At 40.9% G+C, this 24,374-nt stretch overlaps 1 protein-coding gene across 5 annotated transcripts in view; it reads right to left on the bottom strand.

The window, feature by feature from the left end:
• The window catches only part of KIF16B (kinesin family member 16B), a 280,503-nt gene that overhangs the window by 39,186 nt on the left and 216,943 nt on the right, over positions 1 to 24,374 (bottom strand). For all 5 annotated transcript variants that reach the window (XM_082743222.1, XM_082743224.1, XM_082743223.1 and 2 more), the window contains one exon: positions 12,937 to 13,026. In XM_082743222.1, the coding sequence (XP_082599348.1) occupies positions 12,937 to 13,026 (90 nt within the window). The remainder of the gene's footprint in view (positions 1 to 12,936; positions 13,027 to 24,374) is intronic.

The raw sequence follows: 24,374 nt of genomic DNA, 5'->3' as shown, positions 1-24,374 counted from the left end.
AGCTTGGTGTCTGGGTGGGGTCCACATACTTCTGTTACTTTTACCTCCACCCACGTCTTCACTGGGAGATGACAGAAAAATCCACTACTTTCTGGCAAGAGGAGAGAAAAAGTAACCATTTTGAAATATATCCAGAGCCTGCCTCAAGGGAAACTCTTTTACTGGAATCTAACCATTACATTGGGTAACCAAAGCCTAACCAACCTAGGGAGAGTGGAATGCCCAACAGCAGGCTCACTGGAAAAGGAAACCTGATCAAAGGCCTTCCCCTCCCGCCACACCTCGCCACGCATCAGGGGAGGTTCCCGCACAACAGATTACAGATCAAAGAACTGCAAGCCTCGGATTCTACTGAAGAAGTCTCTAGGAAAACCCAAAGGGTTTCCTCTCTAGGGGAGACCCAACCAAGGGCACTGGGGGAAAGGTGAGCTTCCGAAACCACAGCTACAGCAAACTGGAAACACCATCTGCATCCCAGCCTGGGAACCTAGAACCTCACACCAATAGGTCCATCTACCTCAGTCCCTTTTAGGCAATACACCATATCTGGCTTTCAGCAAAAGCTGAACAGGGCATGCTGAAAGGTAAAAAACAAACAAACAAACAAACAAACAAACGAAAAGCATCTAAACTATTCTCAAATAAAGAAAGCTGACTGAACAATCAGTACCACCACACCCTCTGTGCCTACTCCTCATCTAGCCTCCCTACCCCCAAACTGCTTAAAAAAAAAAAATTAATTGGAATGAAAGTCCCAGTAGAAGAAACAGAAGTAGAATAAATAAAATGAAAACAGATGAGCATAAAGTACATAAAGAAAATAACCCAACATGAAATGTGCTAAGGGAAAGGGAATGTGACCCACAGGTTTAGACCTAACCGAAGTGTCTTTCAAGTGTGCAGGCCACAGAGAGACATTCTCTCTCTGCACGTAAAAACTCAAAACACATCAAGGGGCATCTTTTCCAAAAGGTACTGGATGATTAAAAATAACCAACCAAGAGCAGCACCATATAAAGATCTCAGGAATGAAGAAATGATGGTAAAGTAATTACTGTCTCTGTTTAAACTCACAACCAAGAGGGAAATATATCTGGCTTAGGTATAAAAGAATGTGAATACTATATAACTTGACAATGTAAAATAATAATATAAAATGACTTTTAAAATTCAGAAGATGGCAGTTAAAGCGTGCTAATTTTGTCTTTGTTACAAGAGTCAGTTGGTGGATGTGAGAGTGATCTGGCTGAGGCCTCTGTCACCCTACAATTCGCCAGAGCTGACTCAGCTGATCTGGCTGGTTAGGCGGGTGCCCCCTTCCTCTCTCACTGCTCCATGTGCGTCCCTCCCCCTGGAAGCTTCCTGTCCAGTAGCTCAGTCATAGAGGATGACTTCCCCCACTAGAGGAAGCACTGTTCTTCGGTCAAGGGTATACGAGTAGCTGCACTCCTCTGCTAGGACCTTCAAATGCATGCTCAAAAGTCAATTGATTGTTCATAAAAGGGAAACACAAGTGATAATTTGTAAAATGGAAACACATTTGAAAACTAGCAACTCACATTCTTATGTTTGTTTATAATCCTTCTGCTTAAAGTCACATATATTTTAGAGAACTTATGACTTCTGGCAGAGCAACATTTAATTTGAAGTTCAGCAATTTCTTCAGTTTTATTTCATTTTCTTTCACTTCTGACACCTTCAAGTAAAATTAAATTTAATGTTAGCAATTAAAGATAGGATATCTAGAATGAACCTAACGTTATAAAGGTATTGCATTCTTTCTTCTTTTTCTCATTTTAATTTTTTTCCCAACTTACATATCCATCCTTTTATCCATGCCTATCCATTTAAGTACTTAAGATAATGTTTATTAAATAGTAACATTAATTATATTTAGAGAATGATTTGGGGCTATCTGTTGCTTTCTCCCTATATTATATGAAATTTTTATAAATGAGCATGCATCATTTTTATAGAAACAATAAAAAGTGATTATTCTCTTTTACAGATTTAATGGAACAGTTAAATTAACACCATATGTCTTTTTCTTTTAATAACCTGGGATTTGGGGCAATCAGATTTCAAGTCTCAGTTCAGCAATGAGCTGCTGGTACAATGTACGAAAACTAGTTTCTAGTTTTATCACTTGTGAAACCTGAAGGAGTTGAACGAAGAGGTTCAAGTTCCCTTTCAGCTCTGAAATTCTGTATCTCAAGTACCGTTGATTAAAATTGTATGTGGGACCTTAGAAGTAGCATTTCAGGTACCCAGGAGATGTTTTACCTATTCTCTTGGCTGTACTGCCTTTGAGGACTGTACTGACTTCCTGCAGATCTTTGCCGCATTCTTATCTGAAGACAGGCCAAGGCAGGTAGAAGGAAAATAGGGCCCAATACAGTAATGAAGCATGTGACTTCTGAAGAGGTTGTAGAACAGGAAAAGGACAGACACAAATGGGAATGCAGTATTCATGAGAAATCCCTTAAAATGGTACCTCTTCCTGCTGCAGCCATTATCCCTGCCGCAGAAGTGGGAAATGATGTAAAGACATTTGAGCCCTTATGGGAAAATTGTACGTTAAAGTTAAAAATCATAACTAAGATCCAATAAATTGAATATCTGTGGAAGACATGGTAGTCCTGGAGAACACTGGAAGAAAACTTAGGAGCCCTATGGCCTACTTTGTATAATTATGAAATGTGATTATGCAAACTAAAACACAGGAAACAAACAAATGAGGATAAAACAGCACATTTCTTTGGCCTAAGAGAAACATTATGACAAGCTTGTTCTGCAATTCAGTAAGTAAAACATATTCTAAAGACAAAAAGACTGAAATAAAAGCCATTAGAAAAATGAAATCAGTAATTTTGAGGCCTACCAATTTCCAGTGAAATTTGTCTTTCCCTTCTTCAGTGATTGTGGAGTCTAAAAACACGTTATTAACTTTATTCTGAACAATGGGCCTCTAATTTTATAGACTGAACAACAGATCTACATGAAGAACAATCAACAAAGTCAGATAAGACACCTAGTAGCTGCTTATAACTAACAGCCACTTTATGGAATTATGTGTGAATCTCAGTTTAAGGAAAATGAAAGCATTGAGAATCTATTCATCCATCATGCTAGCTAGCCATGTATCTATGTATCAGCAACGTAGTCAGCATTCTCTGTTGCTTTGTAATCTTTCTTAATGATCTCAGAGTGAAATGTTCATCTCCAAGTTGCTTTTTCTCTTTCTGATTCCCGGTGAACTGACACAGCCCAATTACCTTCAAAGACCCATCACGCTCAAACCCTGACTTCATTGTTGACTAGATTATAATAAGATAGGTCGGCCCCTCTGCTGCCATCAAGAAGACAAATTATGCATAATGGAAAAGTTTGCTTTTCCTATAAGCCTTTCTCTTTTGACCAAGTTCACTTTTTAGGTTAGCCAGACCCTTATTAAGTCCAGGTGGTCTCAGAGGCAACAGACAGCACAGATTTTGATAAATGGCATCGCTATTCCTCTGGATATAAATAAAAGCAGCCCTTATACAAAAATTTAAATGAGTGATAAAAAGTCTTGCTTCTGTTTTATGATTTTATAACAATTAAGCTGCTGAAACTAGATTATAAATCACTGAAAGAAAACTGAAAACAACTAATAAAGTGTGGAATCTTTACTAATGAAAGAAAAACATTTGACTTCTGTTACCACCTAATAAAAGTGTATTTTATTTTCATTCCTCATTTGTTAGGCATTTTTTTTTTTCCCTTACTCCTGTAACACTTGGCTACCTAAGTAGTACCCAATTTTTAAAGACCGGGGGGGGGGGGTTCTTCCATCTGGCACTCTAATTGGTCAAATTAACCGGTCTTTTACAAATAGACATACCTTCACAATGACTGACAGCATTTGAAACATCCACCCCCTGCGGGTCTGTGGCTGTAAATTATAGCCACTCCAGCTTTTGAGAAATGCAAATAATGAAAACTCATCAAAGAGCTGCCATAATTCTCAGAGCTGACGAGGTGGGAGCATTTCTGACTACTGAAAATTAATAGCAGCTTCCAAGGCCTTATAAGAACAGTTGTCACTGAGAAATACACTCACAAACAAATAAGCAATTCTCTTCCAAGTTCTGTTAGAGGCATGAAGGAGCGACTCTTCAGAACAACCTAGGGGGATTACTGAAGGAGCGATGAATTACCTTTGGACCTTTGATATGAGAACAAGCACACCCCCAATATTTATGAATACCTTGCTACATGCCTCACCCCGAGCCGGGCACATTCGTGACTCTTCTTGAATATCTGCTGAATGAGGGAGCAAGGCAGGCCTCTGTGCTGGTGGTCCATGTGGAGCAGCCAGCAATTACAATGAGGACACACCACTGACAGAGCTGCTGTCCTGCTGTTATCGAAGTGCTGAAACTCAGAGTCATCCTGGGTATAAAACTGTCACTGGGCACTCAGTAAAAACTGCACTGACCTGGTCATATTCGGCATAAGGATTGTAACTTTTCCACGTAAAATCTTACTCCTCCCAAAGCCAGTCTCAATTTTATTTAGGCATGAGCCAGGAAAGACAGATTTGAGGACATTCATATGGGCTGCAATGATTTTTGAAAGTGAGAAATGTTTCAGATTTGTGAGAATTTAATATTGCATATTTAAGAATAATTATACAGTTGGACTTACTCAAATGCTTGCATTTTCCATCTTTTATTATGATGTTAGTTGCCCCTTTCAGGGACGGAAGCATGGCAGGAACCTATCATTGTCACACATTTCACAGAAGAAACCGAGTTTCTAGTTCTCCGTGGGGACTTGCTTATGTAACAGATTTTTGCAGAGAAGGCATGTTCTCTGTGGTCTCATCTGGGGTATTCTGAAAACTCCCTCTTCTTGAAGGAACACGGTCATGGAGAAGGAGACTCAAAACAAAGAAGGACTAGAAATCTGGAGACATGAACCTCGCCTACACCCCAAGTCTTGGTGCAACTTGCAACAAAACTCTGGGCATTTGAGTCCTCATGTCTAAAATGAGAAACCATGCTGTACCCATGCTGTACCATCACCCATGGTGAACTTACATTTTGTAGAGTGCAAACGGGTCCAACCCCTGCTATAGAAGTCTTCTCGTCAGCTACGCTATGCTTCAGAGTTTTGGGTGGTCAAAGAAACAATCCACATGCTCTCACTCTCTAGGCTTAAACTCGCCTCTCATTAACTTTGACAAGATTATTGGTCCCTGGAAATTACCTTTTAGAACTGGTGACCTATAATAATGAAAAATCAACTAATGCTCCCAAGGTGGATGCAAAAGAAATGACAGGTAGCACATTAACTAGTGGCCCGAAGGGCATCGTTTAGGGAATTTGGTCCTTAACTACACACTCTTAGGCCCCACATTGGATTTACCAAATCAGAATTTCCTAGTGTGGCGCCTGTGCCCACATATCCCGGAAAAGCTTCCCAGCAAATTCTGATGCTTTTTGCTCCCAGCTACCCCTACCCTTGAAAGCAGTGACTTAAATACTGTTTGTTTATCAGGTGGAGAGAATGGTATGATGCAAACCATACAGTGAAAATGCCTGGGTCTCTCATAACATACTAGGTCAGGAAACTGGCAGGCAGCATTCTATTTTTGCCTTCATAGCTGTTTGCTATTTAAAAATTCAAGGGGGCTGAGGGCTTGGTGCAGGTGAATTTATCTAAGGCTTACTGGATGCTCCCTGTGGCTATGGTGGGTAGCATTGTAATTTGGGTGGTGAGTAGATTTGCAATTTTTATATTAAATTTGGAATGCTGGTTATAAAACTGTTGAGAATGCATTTCAGTGATGGATGGTAAATAGTTGTCCAAAACAAATCCAAGGCCAACAGCCAGTTTCTTTTCTTTCCTTTTTTTTTTTTTTTGGTGCTGCTTTAGGGAAATTACTTGGAAAATAAAGATGGTGAGAAATGGTTCTATCAGCACAAACTGAAAGTTCATATACAAATTAAATCACCTCTTGCCTAATCGTTTTTTTCCTCTTCCCATTGGTATTTACTAGGCACCCGGAGACTGTGAGATAGAACAGTTGCTCTAATACAGCAATCTTTCATGCTTTACTCGAAGGCTCTGAAAATGTTTTTCTCCCTTAGCTCTATAGGGAGAAGGGAGCCCACTTGGGGATGTGGCCAGTGGAGGCTGATCTCCTGTTTGATGCTCGGGGATTCTAACTGAGTCCAACTCAACTCTAATTGTGGCAACTCAGTTATGAGGCAGACAGGCCCATTCCATGTTCCATGGGACTTAGGTTCTCAGCACACACAGGCATTAAGAGTTCCCTTAGCATTACTTGGATGGTACATTTTAATCCATAACATAGCCCATTTCTATGGTTCATCCTCTTGCCACTAGGCAGACCAACACACACCTGCTTCGGAATCGTTCTTAGGCCACGATTACAAAAGGGCCCTTGGTGATGGAACTCCAGTGCCTCTCTGCTTCCTGTGTGAGACAATTCTCCTGAGAGGTGAGGTGCCCACTAGGCTCCAGCACTTGGAAGGGAAGGCTTCTTGTTAAATGTATTAAATAAAGTTCTCTAAAAATCAGAGTTTGGTGTCTCTGAACCTCCTAGAATGAGCAGCTCTCAGTGACCCTCTCATCTTCCAACCCCCTGTCCTACTACTTCATTAACTACGTTCAGAGCCCACAAGCCCACTCATCCAGGAAGCAGGTGGCAGGGACACTATGTCTTCACTATTTGCTCTAACGGTTGAGAGGGAACATGGTGTTCAAACAGTCTTTCTTTTCAGCTTCTTGATGAGCTGTTTTTTGATCTGATGGACCCTTAGACTAGGACATGGATCTATAGGTAAACTTCGTGGACACTAGACACTAACAGGAACTCTGCCTTTTCTGTGGCAAAGAGAGACCATGTGTTTCTGAGCATCTAACTTGACTGATGTTTAAAGGGATTAATTATACTACTGATTTTAACAGGGTAAAAAAAATTTCATACAGATAAAGAGCACTGCAGAAATGATTTGCATGATAAAACTGCAGAGACATGGTCTCTAGCAGATGCTTCATATGACTCCATAGTCACTTGCAATAACATATTTTAGCTGAGGCTTTCACAAGCTTTTACAAACTGGCTGTGGCATTATCGTTGTACAGACGTGGAATCTGAAAACACAGGGTTTAATTTGATTAAGATTCCATACAAGGTCAATGAAGGGGAGCAAAGAAAGAAAGCCAGAAGGAGCTATTATCTTGTACTATACATGTCAGTCTATCAAAAGGACAAATTAATTCAAGACAAAAGGGAAACCTATTTAAAATCCAGAAGAAAGTGCTAAGATCAAGGAAAATGAATAAATAAAAATAAAACAACAATTTAAAAAACCTTGAATTATGCAGCACCTCCAGTGAGGGCTCAGCCTACTCAGACAGGGACTCTGAAAATAGAATGAGCATAGCACTCCATTAGGATTTGAGATCACCTGCAGCCAATCTATTTTTCCTTAGTATTATACAGGACAAAGAACTTTCTTTTCTTTTTTACTCTTAAAATTTGTCACTGTACAAAAGCAATGGACCCAATTCTTCTTTGGTTTCTGCTTTGCTCATGCCCTCAATCTCCAGGCCTGCATTTCATGGCACCCAGTGGCTCCTTGGCCCTTCAATTCACAGATTTGTTTTGCGTGTAATAATCCAAAATCCCTTCTGTTGTCTTCACAGACATACGTTACAGCTAATAGTCAACCCCTCCCTGCTTTAACTGGTTCACCACCCAAGTGTGTATAAAGTATCCCTGAGGGGTTTTTAGTTGATCTCCTTCTCCTTAAGGAGATAATATAGTATACAATAAATAATTAAGGAAATAAAAGTAAGTAAACAGGGAAATGAGAAGACTTAGCTGAATGACAGGAAGGAATTCTTAAAACCTTGTCACTACTGGAGGCAAGGCCCTGGGGCTCTCAGTCTCCCCAGTTTCTGTGTGTTCTCTTCCTAATCTTGATTCTTTGTAAATTGGTCTTTAAAAACAGTGGAGCAATTACTAAATTGCTTCACAGGGGAAGTATGCCTATCTGAATCAGAAGGTGTGTAGATATCTTCAAGAAGAGGAGGCACATGGGTGGCTCAGTTGGTTAAGCATCTGACTCTTTCGTCTTGGCTCACGTCATGATCTCAGGGTAGTGAGATCAAGCCCATGCTGGGCTTGTGCTGGGCATGGAGCTTACTTAAGATTCTCTTCCCCTCTCCCTCTGCCCCAACAGCAGCTACTCCCACCACCCAGCTCTCTCTCTTTCAAAAAAAAAAAAAAAAAAAAAAAAAAAAGACCATGCACGGAGAGGTAGTCACAACAGCAAGAATCTAGAAATTACCCATATGTCCATGAAGAGGATTCTGTAAAATCCGGTAAGGTGGTATGCCAACTTTGTTTACTAGGACCACTGCTCTTAGCAGAATGATCAATCTCTTGGTAAATGGATAAAGTGTTGGTAGACTGGGGAAGTGACAGCTCACTGGTGGGAAGCCATAGCTCCAGCCTTCCCTGAGTGAGATAACTCTTGTAACTCAGGATGTCCCCATAGGTACTCTTCTGGCAAGCAGAGCTATCTGTCTTAAACCTTTCTCAGGTCCCTCAAAATTCTAAGTATGGCCTATGGGAGTCCTGTCAGACTGAATGGTTAGCTGGACCCAAGAAGACCTTCGGAGGGCACTGTGAATGTTTACTTCCGGGGGCTAGATGAAAAGAAACTTTCACATTCTATGTACACATCTCTGAATAATTTCAATCTTTTACCATAAATATGTAACTTATGATCTGAAAGAAATCATCCCTGGAAGAAAAGAGAAAATTTCCATAAAAGGAACTGTCTTGTTAAACTTCTTTAGAGATATATCCCCCAGGAAAAACAGGCCTAAATTCCAGAAGGAAGTATGAATGAATAGGATATAATTCAGAGTTCCAAAAGATTATAATCTATAACCCAAACTAAAGGTTTTTTTTTGTTGTTTTTGTTCTTATCAAACTGAAGTTTTAAGGTGAACAGAGATTCTCTCTCTTGGCAAATAATTACAAATCCCGTGTATTTTGAATTCAAGCAGATTTTTTCAATATTTTCTCAGCTTGATTAAAAATATGAAACCTTGTATAACTTGGTAAATTTAGTATGTATCACCATTAAAAAAAAAAATCAACCATCTTTACCCTTAACTGAGAGAACAAGAGTAGTTTCCTATTTGTATAGAAGTAATGACCTTAATTTGGTGAAGGAGTGAGGTAAATAAAACATGTTCCCATTTTGGCTATGGAACAGTCATCTGTAAGAGAAAATTTTCAGCATCCCTCTATCTGAACCTTTTGACGTTCCTGAAGAAGCTCCGACTTTGACAAGTCAAGTGATTTCTAGGACACTGTCAGGCCAAGTAGATCATTTGGAGGTAGCTGATTACTTCAGTAAGATTAATATTATATACAGAGATGGCAATAATAGTTGCAATATTAAAAGCAGTCCTAACTGCTGAAGACCTAATAAACATTATTGATCTCAAGTCCCCATGAACACTCAGCAAGTAAGATTAGGCTGCACAAAAGGAAAAGTCAACTTTCCGTTAGAAAATATAGCTGATATTCAACTTGACATTTAAGCTTCGTCTTGAAAATGTTAAATGGGTGATGCTGTTCTCCCCTCACTAGAATAAGATTTATCTAGATCTACGATGACATGTTGCTGTATTTTTACAGGCCAACTTTTCCCCTCTATTTTTATTTGTATAGTATTGTTTGGTTAGAAATAGTAAATGGGATCCAACCACCTGGCCTTCCACACTGGCTTCTGCTGACCAGTTGTGTGACAAGAAGCAAGTCTCTGGCTCCAACCATAGGAGGTCATGAGCCACAAAGCCTAACACAAGCCCCAGGGCACCATTAGCACTCAGTTACTTGTGAGGAAATTAGCCAGAGTGTGGCTATTGCAAAGCTCAGTGGCATCCCCTCAGCCTTTTTAAGTAGCATAACTTCCCTTTCTAGAGGCAGTGTGCATTTTAGAATATGGCCACATGGTTTCAAATAGCTACTCATATCACCCCCTCTCTTTCAAATAGGTACACAAAAAAGTTCTTAACATTTTTTGCCCTGAGAAGAAAGAAATTGTGTCACAAAGTTAGACTCAACACAGACAAGCAATTTTCAATCCTGGGTGTCATTTAGATCATGAGCCAGTCTTCCAGAAAAAGGTTTCGTTGAGAAGTCATCCATAGAAAAAATAGAAATCCCAGCTTAGTTTGAATGTTCAGAACTTCTTTAATATCACCCCGTGGTTTCCTACAGCACACGGGATTGAGCTCCCGACCCTACATGATACAGTCCCTACCGACTTCCCTGCCCTCATCTCTACTACACCTGACACTTCCCAGGTCTTTTTGTTCTCAGAACATGCCAAGTGTGGTCCTATTCCAGGGCCTGTGCATTTGCTGTTCCCTCTACTGAAGATAAGCTTACCCCCACGTTTTCATGCTTGCCTCCTTTCTAACATTCAGATTTCTCCCCACGTGTCCAGCTATCACACCACATTATCATGCTATCACACTGCCTCGGCACTTAACATTGTCTAAAATTATCTTATTTATTGGTTTGCTTGTTTATTGCTCATTCTCTCTGTTTTGTGAGAGGAGGGAATGTGGCCGTCATGCTCACAGTGGTGATCAATGTGGAGTCTTTCAATACAGACTTACGACTGACTGAATGAATGAGATCAGCTTGATTTCCCTCATTCGAAGGTCACTTAACTTTCTTCAGCAGGTGTGTAATATACTCTCTTTCCTTGAGAAGAATTTTACATATGTGATCAACTCTGTTCATTAATTTCATTTGCTAACAGGCAACCTCTTTGATTTACATGTTTACATCACTGTTAACCTCGGGTGTATTTTCTTCTATTATATTTTTAAAAATTGCTTCTGTTTGTTTTGAAGTTTTCTTTAAAAACACTGACTAGGGCCATGCATTCTTTGTAAACTCATCTCTCTGGACTCAAATTTCAACTAATATGTAGTTTCGTCAGAAAGCCAACCCTGAAACAACCATGTACTAAAATGCCTAACCCCTTCTGCCCCATTACATTTTGCCGTTATTCTTCCTCAAAGGCATGTAGCTCACTTAAGATGGTAATCGTCACATAGCATATGAACTCATCAAGTGCTAGTTATTATATTTTCCTTGTTGACCATCAGTCTGTCCAAAGGAGTTGCGGATACATATGAGAAGACATTTTTGTTATTGTCCACCACTCCATTATTAGAATTTATGAAATTTGCCTACATAGTATGGCCCTGAACTTATGTCACTGAAAGAATGGATATGAAATAAATCATGGAATGAATGATACATATATATTATATTGATATGATATATACACATTATATCATCAGGGAACTTAGTAAGTTAATATGAATACCTGTACATTATTAAAGTATTGAGATAATAACTTATAATGATGCCGGTCATGAGCTAGCAAAGCTCACTTTAAAAACAAGTTACTCTATACATTAATATGTCCATGATACTTCCAATTTTTATTATCAATATTAACTTGGGACATGAAGAGTAAATTGCAAAAACTTAATAACTTGACTTTGATGCAGCTGCTTCTGGAACTGAAGCTTCCTGAGGAACACTGAACTAAAATTCCTACCCGAAGCTTCTTCAATTTTTAATTGAATACTATTAATACTTAATAACCAGATTTTAGATAATTCAATTTTACCAGAACTCAAGGAACCATCTTATTTACAAAAAGGAAATTTCTTTATATTTATACGGGATAAGGAAGAGGAGAAGGCATGGAAAGGTTAAGAAAACATCAGTTATTTAATGTGAACTGAACTAGAAAAAAATGTCCGACTAAGGTATTTTTTAGGATATCATAAGAAACTATAAAAATAGTGCTGAAAAGCAATACTTAGGGAAAGCAGGCATTAGACAGTGACTACTGACTGATCTGTAGTGAGTTCAACCCAAAATTCCCAAAGAGCTGTGCTGATACAAGATTTCCTTTAGTTGAAATAAAAGTAAATAAATAAATATTCACTTGGAAGATATACATTAATTTTAGAAATAATTTTCTCTGCTAAAAAGTTTTTCTTTTTTTAAGATTTATTTATTTATTTGTGAGAGAATGACTGAGTGTGAAGGCGGGGCATGGTTAGGGGCAGAGAGAGAGAGAGAAAGAAAGAGAGAGAGAATCCTCAAGCAAACTCTCCAATGGAAGCAGATATGGGGATTGATCATGATCTGACCCAAAACCAAGAGTCAGACACTTAACAGGCTGAGCCATCTGGGTACCCCAAAGGAAGATGTATTTTAAAAACCAGTCTTTGTCTAAAGAGGAAAAGAATAACAATGTATCAACAGACTCCCCATATCAGATCAGATGTATGAAATGCCTCCTTGCTTCTAGATAATTCCATTCTAACAATCTATCTCCCATCCACGTCTGGTGGAAAATTAACTTTTAAGACTTAACTTCTCATTAAGTAGAAGTCTAAGCATTAATACAGTCTTTTTTAAGAGAAGAAAAGGCAAATCTCTATTGAGGGATTTATTACTATTTCATTTTACTAGGTCTTACAGTTCAAAAGTTATAAATTGATTAAAATATTTATTTAAAATGCACTGTAAAGTTTATGAAAAGGATAGAATTCATTTACCATCACCTTACTATCACTTTCAAAATCTTATGTTTAGGAAATATTTCAATTGCGTAGAATGGAACTGGAAAGAAGAACAGAAGTTAAAAAGCTACCTTCGACAGATGAGTGATTGCAATAAAACTTGGTGACACTTACAAGCTGATACTTAAGGGGGGGGAGCATTGATAATGCAATCAGCTCATTTGCTTTATAAAATAAATGTTCTTAATTGGAGATAATTATTTTATAACTTACCTCTGCATACTTTAACTTCAATGTTTTATGCATTTCTCGAAAACGACTGTAGCGTCTGAATACGGTCCATGTCTCATCTAGGACAGTAATCTATTAACCGGGAAAATCAAAATAAATCAGCATTAATTAAAGGGAAAAAATGACTAGCGTTTTTTAAAAAAATAATTTTTAAATTAACAAAAAGTGATTAGCATGTAAAATTTCTCCAGAACCGAAAACATTAATCTAGCTGCATAAATAAGACTTATAAATAAAAGCGTACTCTACTTAAGGATGCATTTCTGGTTCTCAAATCTGCTTATAAGCAGTATGTGCTCATGTAAAATGAGAGACAAACAGTTACCTCTTACTTGTTTATAAAAAGGGTCCCTTAACCCTCCACCTGGGTTGAGGAAAGTAAATCCCAAAGGGTGACCTTTCTGTTATGGCACCATGCCCATGTAAAGTGTCAGTGTAGGTTACCACATGCCACCATAGTGGACAGGAAGGAAAAAAATGAGAGAAGAAAAGACTGAGAAAAAAAGGAGGAAGTGGAGATGGAAGGAGAAAAGAAAACAAAGAAAAATGAGAAAACAAAATTTCTGTATCTCAATTATTAGCATAAAAACATGCAATATATTTTTGCTTTATTTTTGAGGAGGAATTCTCAATCCAGCCTTTAACTGGTAGTTCAATTTACCGTTCCTGTTGAATGTGCTGACTGGTACACATGTAAAGGCCCTGTGGCACATCAGCTCACATATCAAGGTCACAAGACAATGGGAGGCTGGGTGACCCCACCAGCCTTGACAATGACAGGCTAATGAGTCTCAAATTCCCATTACATTTCCTAACTTTCTTCTAAGCTCTAGACCCATGTACTCAACTTAGAGGTGTCATTCTTTACATGTCACACCACAAGAACTCTAAAGTCATCTTGTCTATAACCAAACTTCAAGTGCTTGCTATTAGTCTCAACTTCAGCTCTTGTCTGGTCCATTTCACTACACCATCCAGCAAACTCCACCAGACAGACATTGAAGCCACGCCTGATCTCCTCCGCCCCGCCCCCCCCCCCCCCCCCCCGGCCAACATGACCAGCAGTCCAACAGGTACTAGGTCTTGCTCTTTCTGCTTTGTAAACATTTCTTGGAGCTCTAACCTTCCATCCTCCACCACCATCATCACCATGTCACTCTGGGCCATCCAGTCCCAGAATGGCCTTTACCAGGGACTCCCCCAGTTGTCTGTGTCCACATGTGTCCCCTCCGATCCCTGCTCTGCACAACTGATGGGGCAGCTTTTTAAAATTTAAATCTGATCATTCCACACACACCTCCAGTCCTCAAGACCACCTGGTAGTTTCATGCTGCTCATAGAAAAAGTTCTACATTTTTTTATCTTAAAGACCCAAATTCTAATTTTTTAACCCACTGCCTGCAGCAGCCTCACTTCTAGCACGTCACCCCTTAGGGGTGTTCACTCTTGCCACAATCGCTGAAGGCACATACTACTTCCCAGCCAGGGCATTTGCATGGGCCTTGTTCCTGTATGGGAAATTGTATCCTGCATAGGACAACAATGCCCTTCTCAAGCATTGTCATTCAGCCTGACTCTCCTACATGGGATCAGTAGGAAAGGAGAAGTAGTAGTTTGGGGAATTCCCATGTGGGTAGTTTCAGGAGGAGTAAGTCTTGAGTCTCAGTCAGTCTTTTTTTTTTAATTTATTTATTTGACACAGAGAGAGAGATCACAAGTAGCAGAAAGGCAGGCAGAGATTGGGGGAAGCAGGCTCCCCACTGAGCAGGGAGCCTGATGTGGGGCTTGATCCCAGGATCCTGAGAATCATGACCTGAGCCAAAGGCAGAGGGTTTAACCCACTGAGCCACCCAGGTGCCCCATCAGCCAGTCTTGGGTTCACTCATTTCCCAAAGTTACAAGTGAGATGATTTTCGGTTATATAAGGATGTACTTTTCTTTTCCTTCTTTCTTTTTTTTAAAAGAATTTTCAACATTCTGGTTCTGTACTTTTTTTTTTTTTTAAGATTTTATTTATTTATTTGACAGACTGAGATCACAAGTAGGCAAAGAGGCAGACACAGAGAGAGAGGGGGAAGCAGGCTCCCCACTGAGCAGAGAGCCAGATGTGGGGCTCGATCCTAGGACCCCGAGATCATGACCTGAGCCAAAGGCAGAGGCTTAACCCACTGAGCCACCCAGGTGCCCCAATGTATTCATTATTTACAATTAATTTTTTAATTGTGGCAGGTTTCTTCTGATGAGTTCCCTCAAAAAGGAGAGTTCTGTAAGGAAAAAAAGGTAAGTGTATTTACCAAAAAAATCATTAGATAAAAATAGTATAGTAGCTCAGCAGCTGTAATTTTTGAAAGCTGGTATGTAAGTCACTCAAGCTTGGAAAACACTGTACCCTGCAGCTAAGCTGGGCGGAGGGGCCTTCTCTCGGTTTTCTTCTCTGCCACAGACCCCACAAAGGATGGTGACAGAGGCCACCACAATCATCATGGGTGTGAGGACTTCCTTAGGGTGAGAGCACAGCAATACTCTGCTTTGGATGGACACAAACCAGGTATCAAAGGGAAAACAGTAAGGGCTAGGATGCTGTCTACTTGCCAAGAGAGTCCAGAAAGTTCATGGCGCCACACTTGTGACCTGGGAGCAGTAAGAGGCTGGATGCTCACAGGTGAGACCTTGCTGTGTTATGAAAGTCACCAAAGACGCCTAGGACTCCCTCATCCGTCCTGTGCTTCCTGGCACAGTGGTTGCTTCCACTGTACCTCTTTAGCTCCTCGTCAATTGTGAGCAAAATACCCCAGATCCTGAGCCTCTTCCAGGAACAACCCTGTCCTCTTCACTCTAAATGAAGGCTGGCTCTTCCCTGAGGATCCACTTCCCTAGCAGCCCTCTCAAGTAGGGATTCTTTTCTCCCCACACTCTTCCTCCCATTGTGCTGGGATGTAGGCAGACATTGTCCTTCTACCCAACTTTCAAACCACTGCTCCTCTCTCCATTCTGAAATCCCTCCCCTGTGAAGCTCATGCCTTCAGACCCTAAATTCCGTCCATCTTTCTTGCAGCTTTCAACTCAACTTAGTCACTTCTCTAATTTCTTTTTTTTTTTTTTAAGATTTTTATTCATCCATTTGACAGAGAGAGATCACAAGTAGGCAGAGAGGCAGGCAGAGAGAGAGAGAGGAGGAAGCAGACTCCCTGCTGAGCAGAGAGCCCCATGCGGGACTCGATCCCAGGACCCTGAGATCATGACCCGAACCGAAGGCAGCAGCTAAACCCACTGAGCCACCCAGGTGTCCCACTTCTCTAATTTCTTGATGGTCTTAGGTTCTGCTCACTTGTCATATGCTCCAACACTTTGGAACTCCTGCTGTGAATCTTGGGTCATTCCAGTAACACCCAGATGATCCCTCCAATACCCTGACCTGCTCCTCAATCTTTGCCCTTCTTCTTCACTCACCTCAACTTGGAAACCATGGGCCGTCATGGTAACCGTTCCCTTTCATTCAACCACAAATCTCTTCGTCCTGCTCTTGAAATTCCCTGGACTGATAACTAAACCATAACCTTGGTGAAATCCAACCGTCTGCTTACTCCAGGCCTGCACCTGCCTAGCAGAATGTGAAAGAAAAACACACCATGACGTGGACTGACTGGTCTCTTTAAAAGTCACAATCCCCACTTTCAGGTCAGCCCGGATGCCTCCCACCTGTCATATCCCATTTTTCCAGCCCTATCTACGCTTCTCTTAGATATCACTTTTGTAAATAGTTTACCTCATCTTTCCCCCTGAAGCTTTTTCATCACTTTCTCCCTGTCCTCAGCTGATAACCTGAATTCCTATTTTACTGAGAAAATGAAAGAAATCAGAAGAACACTTTCCCGGGTACCCTTAAGCAAGTCTCCTATGCCACCCTCTACCCTGTACCTCATGTTTCTCCCTGTTACCAGACATGACATGTTAAGGTCAAGCCCTCTTCTTAAACACTGCATTCCATCCCCTCTTGCCTTCTGAAAGATACCGCAAGTCATAATTTCTCTTCTTTCCTGCACCAACACATTCTCATTCTGTATCATTCTGTACTAGATTATTCCCATCAGTATCGAAACAAGCTATTATTTCTCTCATATTAAACTCCCATCTTGGCCTCCCTTTTCTTTCTAATTACAACTCCATTTCTAACCCTCCCATCACAACAAAACTGCTTGAGTTTATTCTTGATATTTCAATTTCCTTCTTCCCATTATCCCTTGAATCCACTCCAATCTACCCAGCATTCCACTCAAACTACTCTTACCAACATCATCAACACCCCCACATTGCTAATCCACTCGGCAATTCTTGGTCTTCACCTTACTTGATCTATCAGCAGGATGTGAGGACCTGACAGCCCCTCCTTATAACACCTTCTTCATTTGGCTTCCAGGTTGCTGCCCTCTCTTACCTTGGTTTTCTTTGCTGAGATTTCTCTTCATCTTCCTGACCTCTAAACAGCAAAGCGTTCCAGAGCTTAGTCCTTGGCCATGTTTTATTTTCTACCTGCACTCACTTTAATGATCTCATCCCATCTCAAAGCTTACATTTATACGCTGATGATTCCCTCAATGCTCAATATCTGTCCCCCCAAACCCAGACTCGTGTATCCTACTGCCTACTTGAATGTCTGATTGTATCTCAGACTTAACGTGGCTAAACTCATCAAACTTTATCTCCCAAACTCCCTCCCCTCCCTGCTTCCGCATCTCAGTAAATGACAATGCCACTCCCTCACCTGTTCAATCTGGCACCATCCTTGATGGTCCTCTTTCTCTCACAACTCATGTCTAATCAAACTATAAATCCTTTCCATCTAACTCCAAAATGTAATGAGACTCTGACCAGTTCTCACCATCACCACTGTTCACATCTTGGTCTAAGCCACCATCCTCTCTCCTACGGGTTATCTTTCACAGCCTCCTAGTTAGTCTCCTTGCTTCTGCTTTTGTAGTCTCCCTGCCCTGCCCCAACTTTCCCTCCACTCATTTCTCACACAGTAGCTAAAGTCATCTTGCCAAAAATGAAGTTAGATGGGGTCATTTCTTTGCTCGAAGAAGACATCCTTCCAAGCTGTTCCGTCTCAGGACACAAATTCAAGTTCTTCAACTGAACTGCATGGATCGCTATGATTGGTCTCCTCCTAGGCATCATTTCCATCGGCTCATTCCCTTGCTCATTCCGGTTTCCTCGCTTATCTGGAACACTTCAAATGGGCTACACAGGAAGTATGGCCTCAGGGACTTTTCACGAGATTTTTTTTTTTCCTCTTTCTGGAATACTCTTTTCACATGATTAGCTCCCTCACTTCCTTTAGGTCTAGGCTCAAAATCACCTTCTCGCTGATGCTTTCTCCGGATATACTATCTAAAATGGCATCCCTTTCCCATTTTTATACTACTTGCTCCTCTACTTTAATTTACTGTTCTACTAGGCACTTCCTCCTACCTCATACCTTTTGTCACACCTTTACTAGGCACTACCTCCTACCTTTTGTCTGCTTTCTCGACTATAATGTCAGTTCCAGGAGAGTTGGGATTTTTAGCTGGTGTTCACTGCACCTTTAAAGGGTACTCGGCATGACACAGGCATCCTAAATGAAGACCTAGAAGAGAGGGCCAGCCCCAAGATGGATTTATCTTACAATTGCTCAGGCTCTCAGGGGCAATGAGCCAGAAATACCTTTTCTCATCTCTCTGGGTAGAAGAGATGGCCTCAAGTAAGATCAGGATAAGGATATAAGGTAAAGTGGACACTTAGCTTGTAGGTCTTCGGACTGCCGTCTTTGCCACTTTGCTATTTTCTCAGCTCGTTTACGTCAGACTACTACTTACAATCTCTAACTAATGAAACAGCTAGTCCAAGTCTACTTCATAATATGGGGTTTCATTCCTCTTTCCATGGTGGCCCAAGAATACTGCCTTTATAGGGGATACCGATTTCTCTAACAGCATGCATATACCAAATACTGGGGAGGTCATGACTTGGCTAAGTGATTTCCTGGGCAGAAGAATCAAGGGCATTAGGCACAAGCCAACAAGTCAGCAAGGAGATGAAAGAGTTCCTGAGGGAGCCCCCAGAAAAGTATCCAATGCACTACCTTCTGCTTTCTTGGTATCAGTCCCCAGTGCTTTCGAAAGGATGTGGGATGCTAACAGGGTGGGGTGCAGAGCTGACAGAAAGACAGCCTGAAGTGCTATGTGACTAGACAGCTCTCTCCTGGAACCACAGTTCCTCCCTGGGCAGCTTTCCCACACTTCCCTCCCTGGAAAAATCATTCCGTCCTCCATGGTTCCTTAGCATGTAGCTCGCAGTTGAACCAGAGCGCTTATCACAGGATATCAGTTACATAATTAAAGTTGTATTAATTAACTTATAGAATGGATATTAATTATATAAATGCCTTGCTCCCCTATAAACTTTTAAGCCTTCTGAGGGAATGAGCCTTTGGCAGTAATTGGGGTGGAGGTGGGAGAACGGTTCACTGTCGAAATAAACCTTTATTGAGCGACTACTACGTGTTAGGCATCACATTAGATGCAGGCAGTTTGCTGAAAGATATACTTAAGATTGTCTTTCTTTTCCAATCAGGTGAGAGCTCCAGGCTTGACCCAGATCTTTCAAAATGGCAAACAGGGCCTGCTGCCATCCTGGCTCCACATGATGTTCTAGCAGTTTCTTGGAGGTTCAGCTGAGCCAGATTATTTGACTTGGTCACACAGAATGATGATCTGTTTTTTGTTTTTGTTTTTGACTGCACTGAGAGTATGGTGCCTTCTCAGTATATCTATAACACAAGTTTACAGTGACATATAGAGAGATTTCTAAATCCTTCACCCCTGAGATCTTTACCTGACCCCAGGTTAAGTATAGGGATTGCAATGGCTCAAGCTTCCTACTTTCTATTTAAAACATTTAAATCTCTCCTTCTCTGCCAACATGCAAACAGGATGAGGACAAGGATGACAAAGCATAAAGGCCGGTCATGATCACTGTAGAAACAGAGGGTGGGGGAGGGGAGCATGGGGCAAGGCAACCACGCATGTCATCTCTCCACAGGAAAACGTGGAGTCAAAGTTAAGTCCCTTCTCTATAATGGAGACACCATCACCCATGGAGGTGGGAAAAGGTGCATGTGAAGTTTGGAAAACCTACACAGTGGGGGGGGGAATATATACTAAAGTCCTATTTTTGCCCCAAATTAAAACTGGGCATGGGATGAGGTGTTGATGCAGACAGAAAGGATAGAAGTTCACTGCACCAAATAAATCAGGTGAAAATATTCGATTCTGTTCTTCTATGTTGAGAAAGCAGGGCATCATTACTCCATATCTTTGGAGAGCAAATTCATTACGTCTCTGTCACTGGATGGCTCTGCTGATACAAATCCATCTTTCCTGGGCCATAAAATGATCAAGTGCAACTTAACCACCATAAACATGTCCATGAGATGAACTGCATTTACTTATAACCAATTCTCTATTGAGTGCTTTCCACAAATTTATGTTATATACATATTTTGCTGGTTTGAGAATTGTCGATTTTAAGATCTGTCATCAGTATATATTCCCTTGTGTATATCTGTGTTAAGGATGAGAATCTACAATTTCTTACCCAAAGAAAAATACTCTAACTGGCCTCCTTGTAAATAGTTACTTGTAGAGTTCTCTCAAACAACATTTATTTGCTAACAACATTTCAAGGAGCAGCCTAAAGTATATAAAAATAAAATGCTTTCTATTTAGTAAGTCAGATGCCAAACTAATAGACACTACAAGTTTTTACACTAAAACTTTATACTAGAGTTTTATCAGATTTGTGCAAAATATAGTCTTCTGTAGCCACAGAACTGTGAACATGTCTGCGGGAACAGGAAATATATTATAAATACTGGAATCTGTATGGTAGCAAGTATTAGTAGAACAGACTTAGTTAAAAGCTCAGAGAACTGTCACACATGGAACTAAACCGGAAAGAGACCAACACCTCACTGACCACAGCCTGCCATTATCCTTGCTTTGGGACCTCTAAGATGGCCAGTTCTTCAAAGTTCTTTAAAGTGTTTCTGATGGGCATGCTCATCCTGCATTTGTGGAGTCCACTGCCTGTCTTCACTGGAACTGCCCGAAACCTCTTCTGGTCTCTTAACTCATCTCTTCCCTTCTGCTCCCTCCGCCTCCTCCAGTTCCAGGCTGGACTCCAGGTCAGTTTTCCCACCACTGGAGGACCAAGTCCTCATTTCCCTAGCTCCCTAGACCTTCTAGGAAACATTAGAATAATTCCCCCAAATCAGGCAGTCTCTGGTATCAGCTTTCTCTGCAGTGTGCTGCCCTCCATGATAGCAGAATGTATGCAATTTACGCTATTTTGGCTCAACAAGGTTACTCCTATTTGGAAATTCCTCCAAATTACATTGTCCGCAATGAGTATTTCAAAACATTCTAGATTTTCAAGTCTCAAGGACAATGATAATGTTTTAAAGAGGTGAGGAGGGTTACTCAAGACGAACTCCCTGAGCACCTTTCAGCAGGTCTCAAAATTATGCTGTTGCCACATTCATTCCATCTTCCCCCATCCCCCCACCTCTTCCTCTTCACTTTCATCTTCACTTCATTGTTCCCACTCACCTCTACTTAAAGGAGAGTCACTCCCCAAGGTTGGCCTCCAACTGCACTGCTTCCTCTTACCCCAAGATCACTTGTCTCTGTCTGTCCCCAGGTCTTTGTCACTGAAATCCACCCCCCTTCTTCAGGTAAACAAAGATGTTATCTTCCTGACTGCTCCTTTTCCACTGCCCTTTTGCTCTACATTGTTCTAGTTTTTGCATGCCCCCCCCCCAAGGTGGACCAGAGAGTACATGAACTATTTATTCATGTTTCTTGTTCTTCAGTATCTTGATACTTCCAGCATGGTCTTTAAAAAAAATAACACCACTATGTTACATGTATGAAATGAGTATTTGTTAAATAATAAATGAACGCATAATGGAGACAGTAGAGCCCAGAGTCTCTTTCCAATAAATGCTCTTCTGCAGCACTTCCTAGTTCCCTTTCTATGCTGAAATGTGGGCAGTGGAAAGACCTGCATTTTAGTCCTTTTCTGGCTTACCTGTAACTGTTTTAAGTTTTTAGAAAGTAAGCATTACAGGAGATAACGGGAGAGGGTAAAGAATTATAAAACAAAGAAAGAGAAAATGTTATTTATCTAATTCCTTTGGAGACAGAAGTCTGCTTATGTAAAGAAATACCATGATGACAGGTTTGGGGTAAGAAAGGTAAGGGGAATAGACATTAAGAAGTAAAACATACCAAGAAACAAAAGGTGGTCTCTAAGTTGCTCTAAGGGGGTGGGTCCTAGTAACATAAGAGTGTTTGTTTCTGAATGTCAAGGTCCTTTGAGTACGTAAACTTGGGAAAGATGCTTAAAAGCAGGCTGAAGCTGAATCTTTCCACTTAGCAAGGGGGCAGCCCTGGAGTTCTCAAAGGATATCTAGGCAGCAGAGAGAGGGAAGGCTGGTGCTTTTGGGAGAACATAATTAGCTAACAGGGTATATTCAATTATTTGCTCTGAGATGTGCAATGCACCTCCTTCCTTGGTTTCCCTAGGGAAGTTCCGGGCAAGCTTATATACCTTTCTTTCTGAGAAACCGAAAGGAGTGTTGAGCTCTCTAGCTAAGTGGACACAAAGGAAAAGACACTGTGTCAGCAACCACCTACGAGGCAAAGGAATAGCTGCCAGGTGAAACACACCCGCAGAGTGCTTCCTGAGATCCGGAAGAGAGCAGGCATCCTCCTCCGCTGCAGTGGCCGAGGAACCAGCAGCCTACCAATTATGGGAATTCTACCTCTCAGGCTCCTGAGTCAAGAAGTCAGGCCCTAGCAGCAGGAGCACGGTCTTAAAGCCAGCGCACTGGGCAAGAAGAGAAGAATCTATAATCCAATCCTAGATCTGCCGACTATTGGTGACACGGACGGGAGAGACGTATGGAGCTTGGAGCATCAAGACTTCTGAAAATAGGAGACCCACACAGATATAAGACTATTCAGCCCCGTTAACCAGGAAACTCCCCAGACATCCTTCTATGTAGATTTAGCACCAACAAGTACAGGAAGTGCCTCAGAGCCCTTGGTTCCCAGACCAGTTTGAATATGGCTTGCTGTTAAGAAAGGAGCCTAGCAGCTGGTTGCTGAGTTACACCGTATCTACATAACCATGAAGCAGTGCAAAATCAAACAGCGCTTTCTAGCTGACCAAAGTCTCAGCCTTTTGCAATAACTAGAAATTACGACTTCTTTATGCTTCAATTTTAGCACCTTCAAAATTGGGATAATACCATTTATTTTAGTGTACTTACTCTGTCTAGTAGTTTGAAGGTAAATCTGAAAGAATGTAAGAAGACTCTTAAGATTCTGGTAAGACGGATGCCTTTCAAAACCAAGATCATTACTAATAAGTACTTTTCCCTTCCCCTAACACCTCTGTAAAACCAGTGAGGAAAAGGGAAAATTACCCTACTTTAAAATTGTGGGAAATTGCGAGAATGACAGCCTAACCAATTTTCCTTCAAATTACCAAGATATTCAGAGGCAAAGTCCAGAATGCAAACTCTCTACCAGGCATCACTGAAGAATGGAATAATGAAAAACTATGGATTAAGACAGACATGGATCCTAACTTTAGCCCAGTCACTAATCAGCTGTGTGACTTTGGCTCTACCACACAACCCTTCCAGGCCTCAGCTTCTTCATCTGTGAAATGGGCTCAGAATACTAACCTACAGATGAATGAGAAGCATATAAAACAACCATCAGGGTGTCTGGGTGCCCAGTAAATGGTAACTCCTTGCACTGTGATCATGTTCCTAAGGAAAGGCCTTTTCTAACGCACGATGGAAAGGCAAGGGGTATCCTTGGGCAGCAACTGCCAAGAGGGGAGTCCAAAAAAACCAATTTTATTTCAGGAAGAGATGTAAAACCCCCCAAATTCTGAAGTCATGGAAGACAAAATATTAATGAATTCTTATAAGGAAAAAACACATTTGAAATGAAAATTCAAGGCATGGCCACAACACAGTGATTGCTTCCCTTTGGTGCTTGGAAGTCAATCTCATTTCTTCTGTGCCGTTTCTCACATATGCAGCCTTTACTTTGTGAAGACAAACGCAACTGCTCAAATGAAAGTGATATAAAAGATTAGTTGCTTTGTGCAAAAAAGGGAAAATGTTTTTTCTTAATTTTTTTCAGTGAAAGAAAAGTTTTCAGAGACATGAAGGGGTGCTTAAAAAAAAAAACAGGATAAAATATGATTCTTTGAGTCCCAATGTTATTTCTTTCACTTGTTATTTATGTTTGAAAATAATACACAAACTAAATACTGGGATCTAGATGGACCACGGC

The sequence above is a fragment of the Mustela nivalis genome (genome assembly GCF_964662115.1).
Source record: "Mustela nivalis genome assembly, chromosome: 8".
In the NCBI taxonomy this organism is placed as follows: Eukaryota; Metazoa; Chordata; class Mammalia; order Carnivora; family Mustelidae; genus Mustela; species Mustela nivalis.
This window is presented reverse-complemented; position numbering and strand designations above follow the sequence as displayed.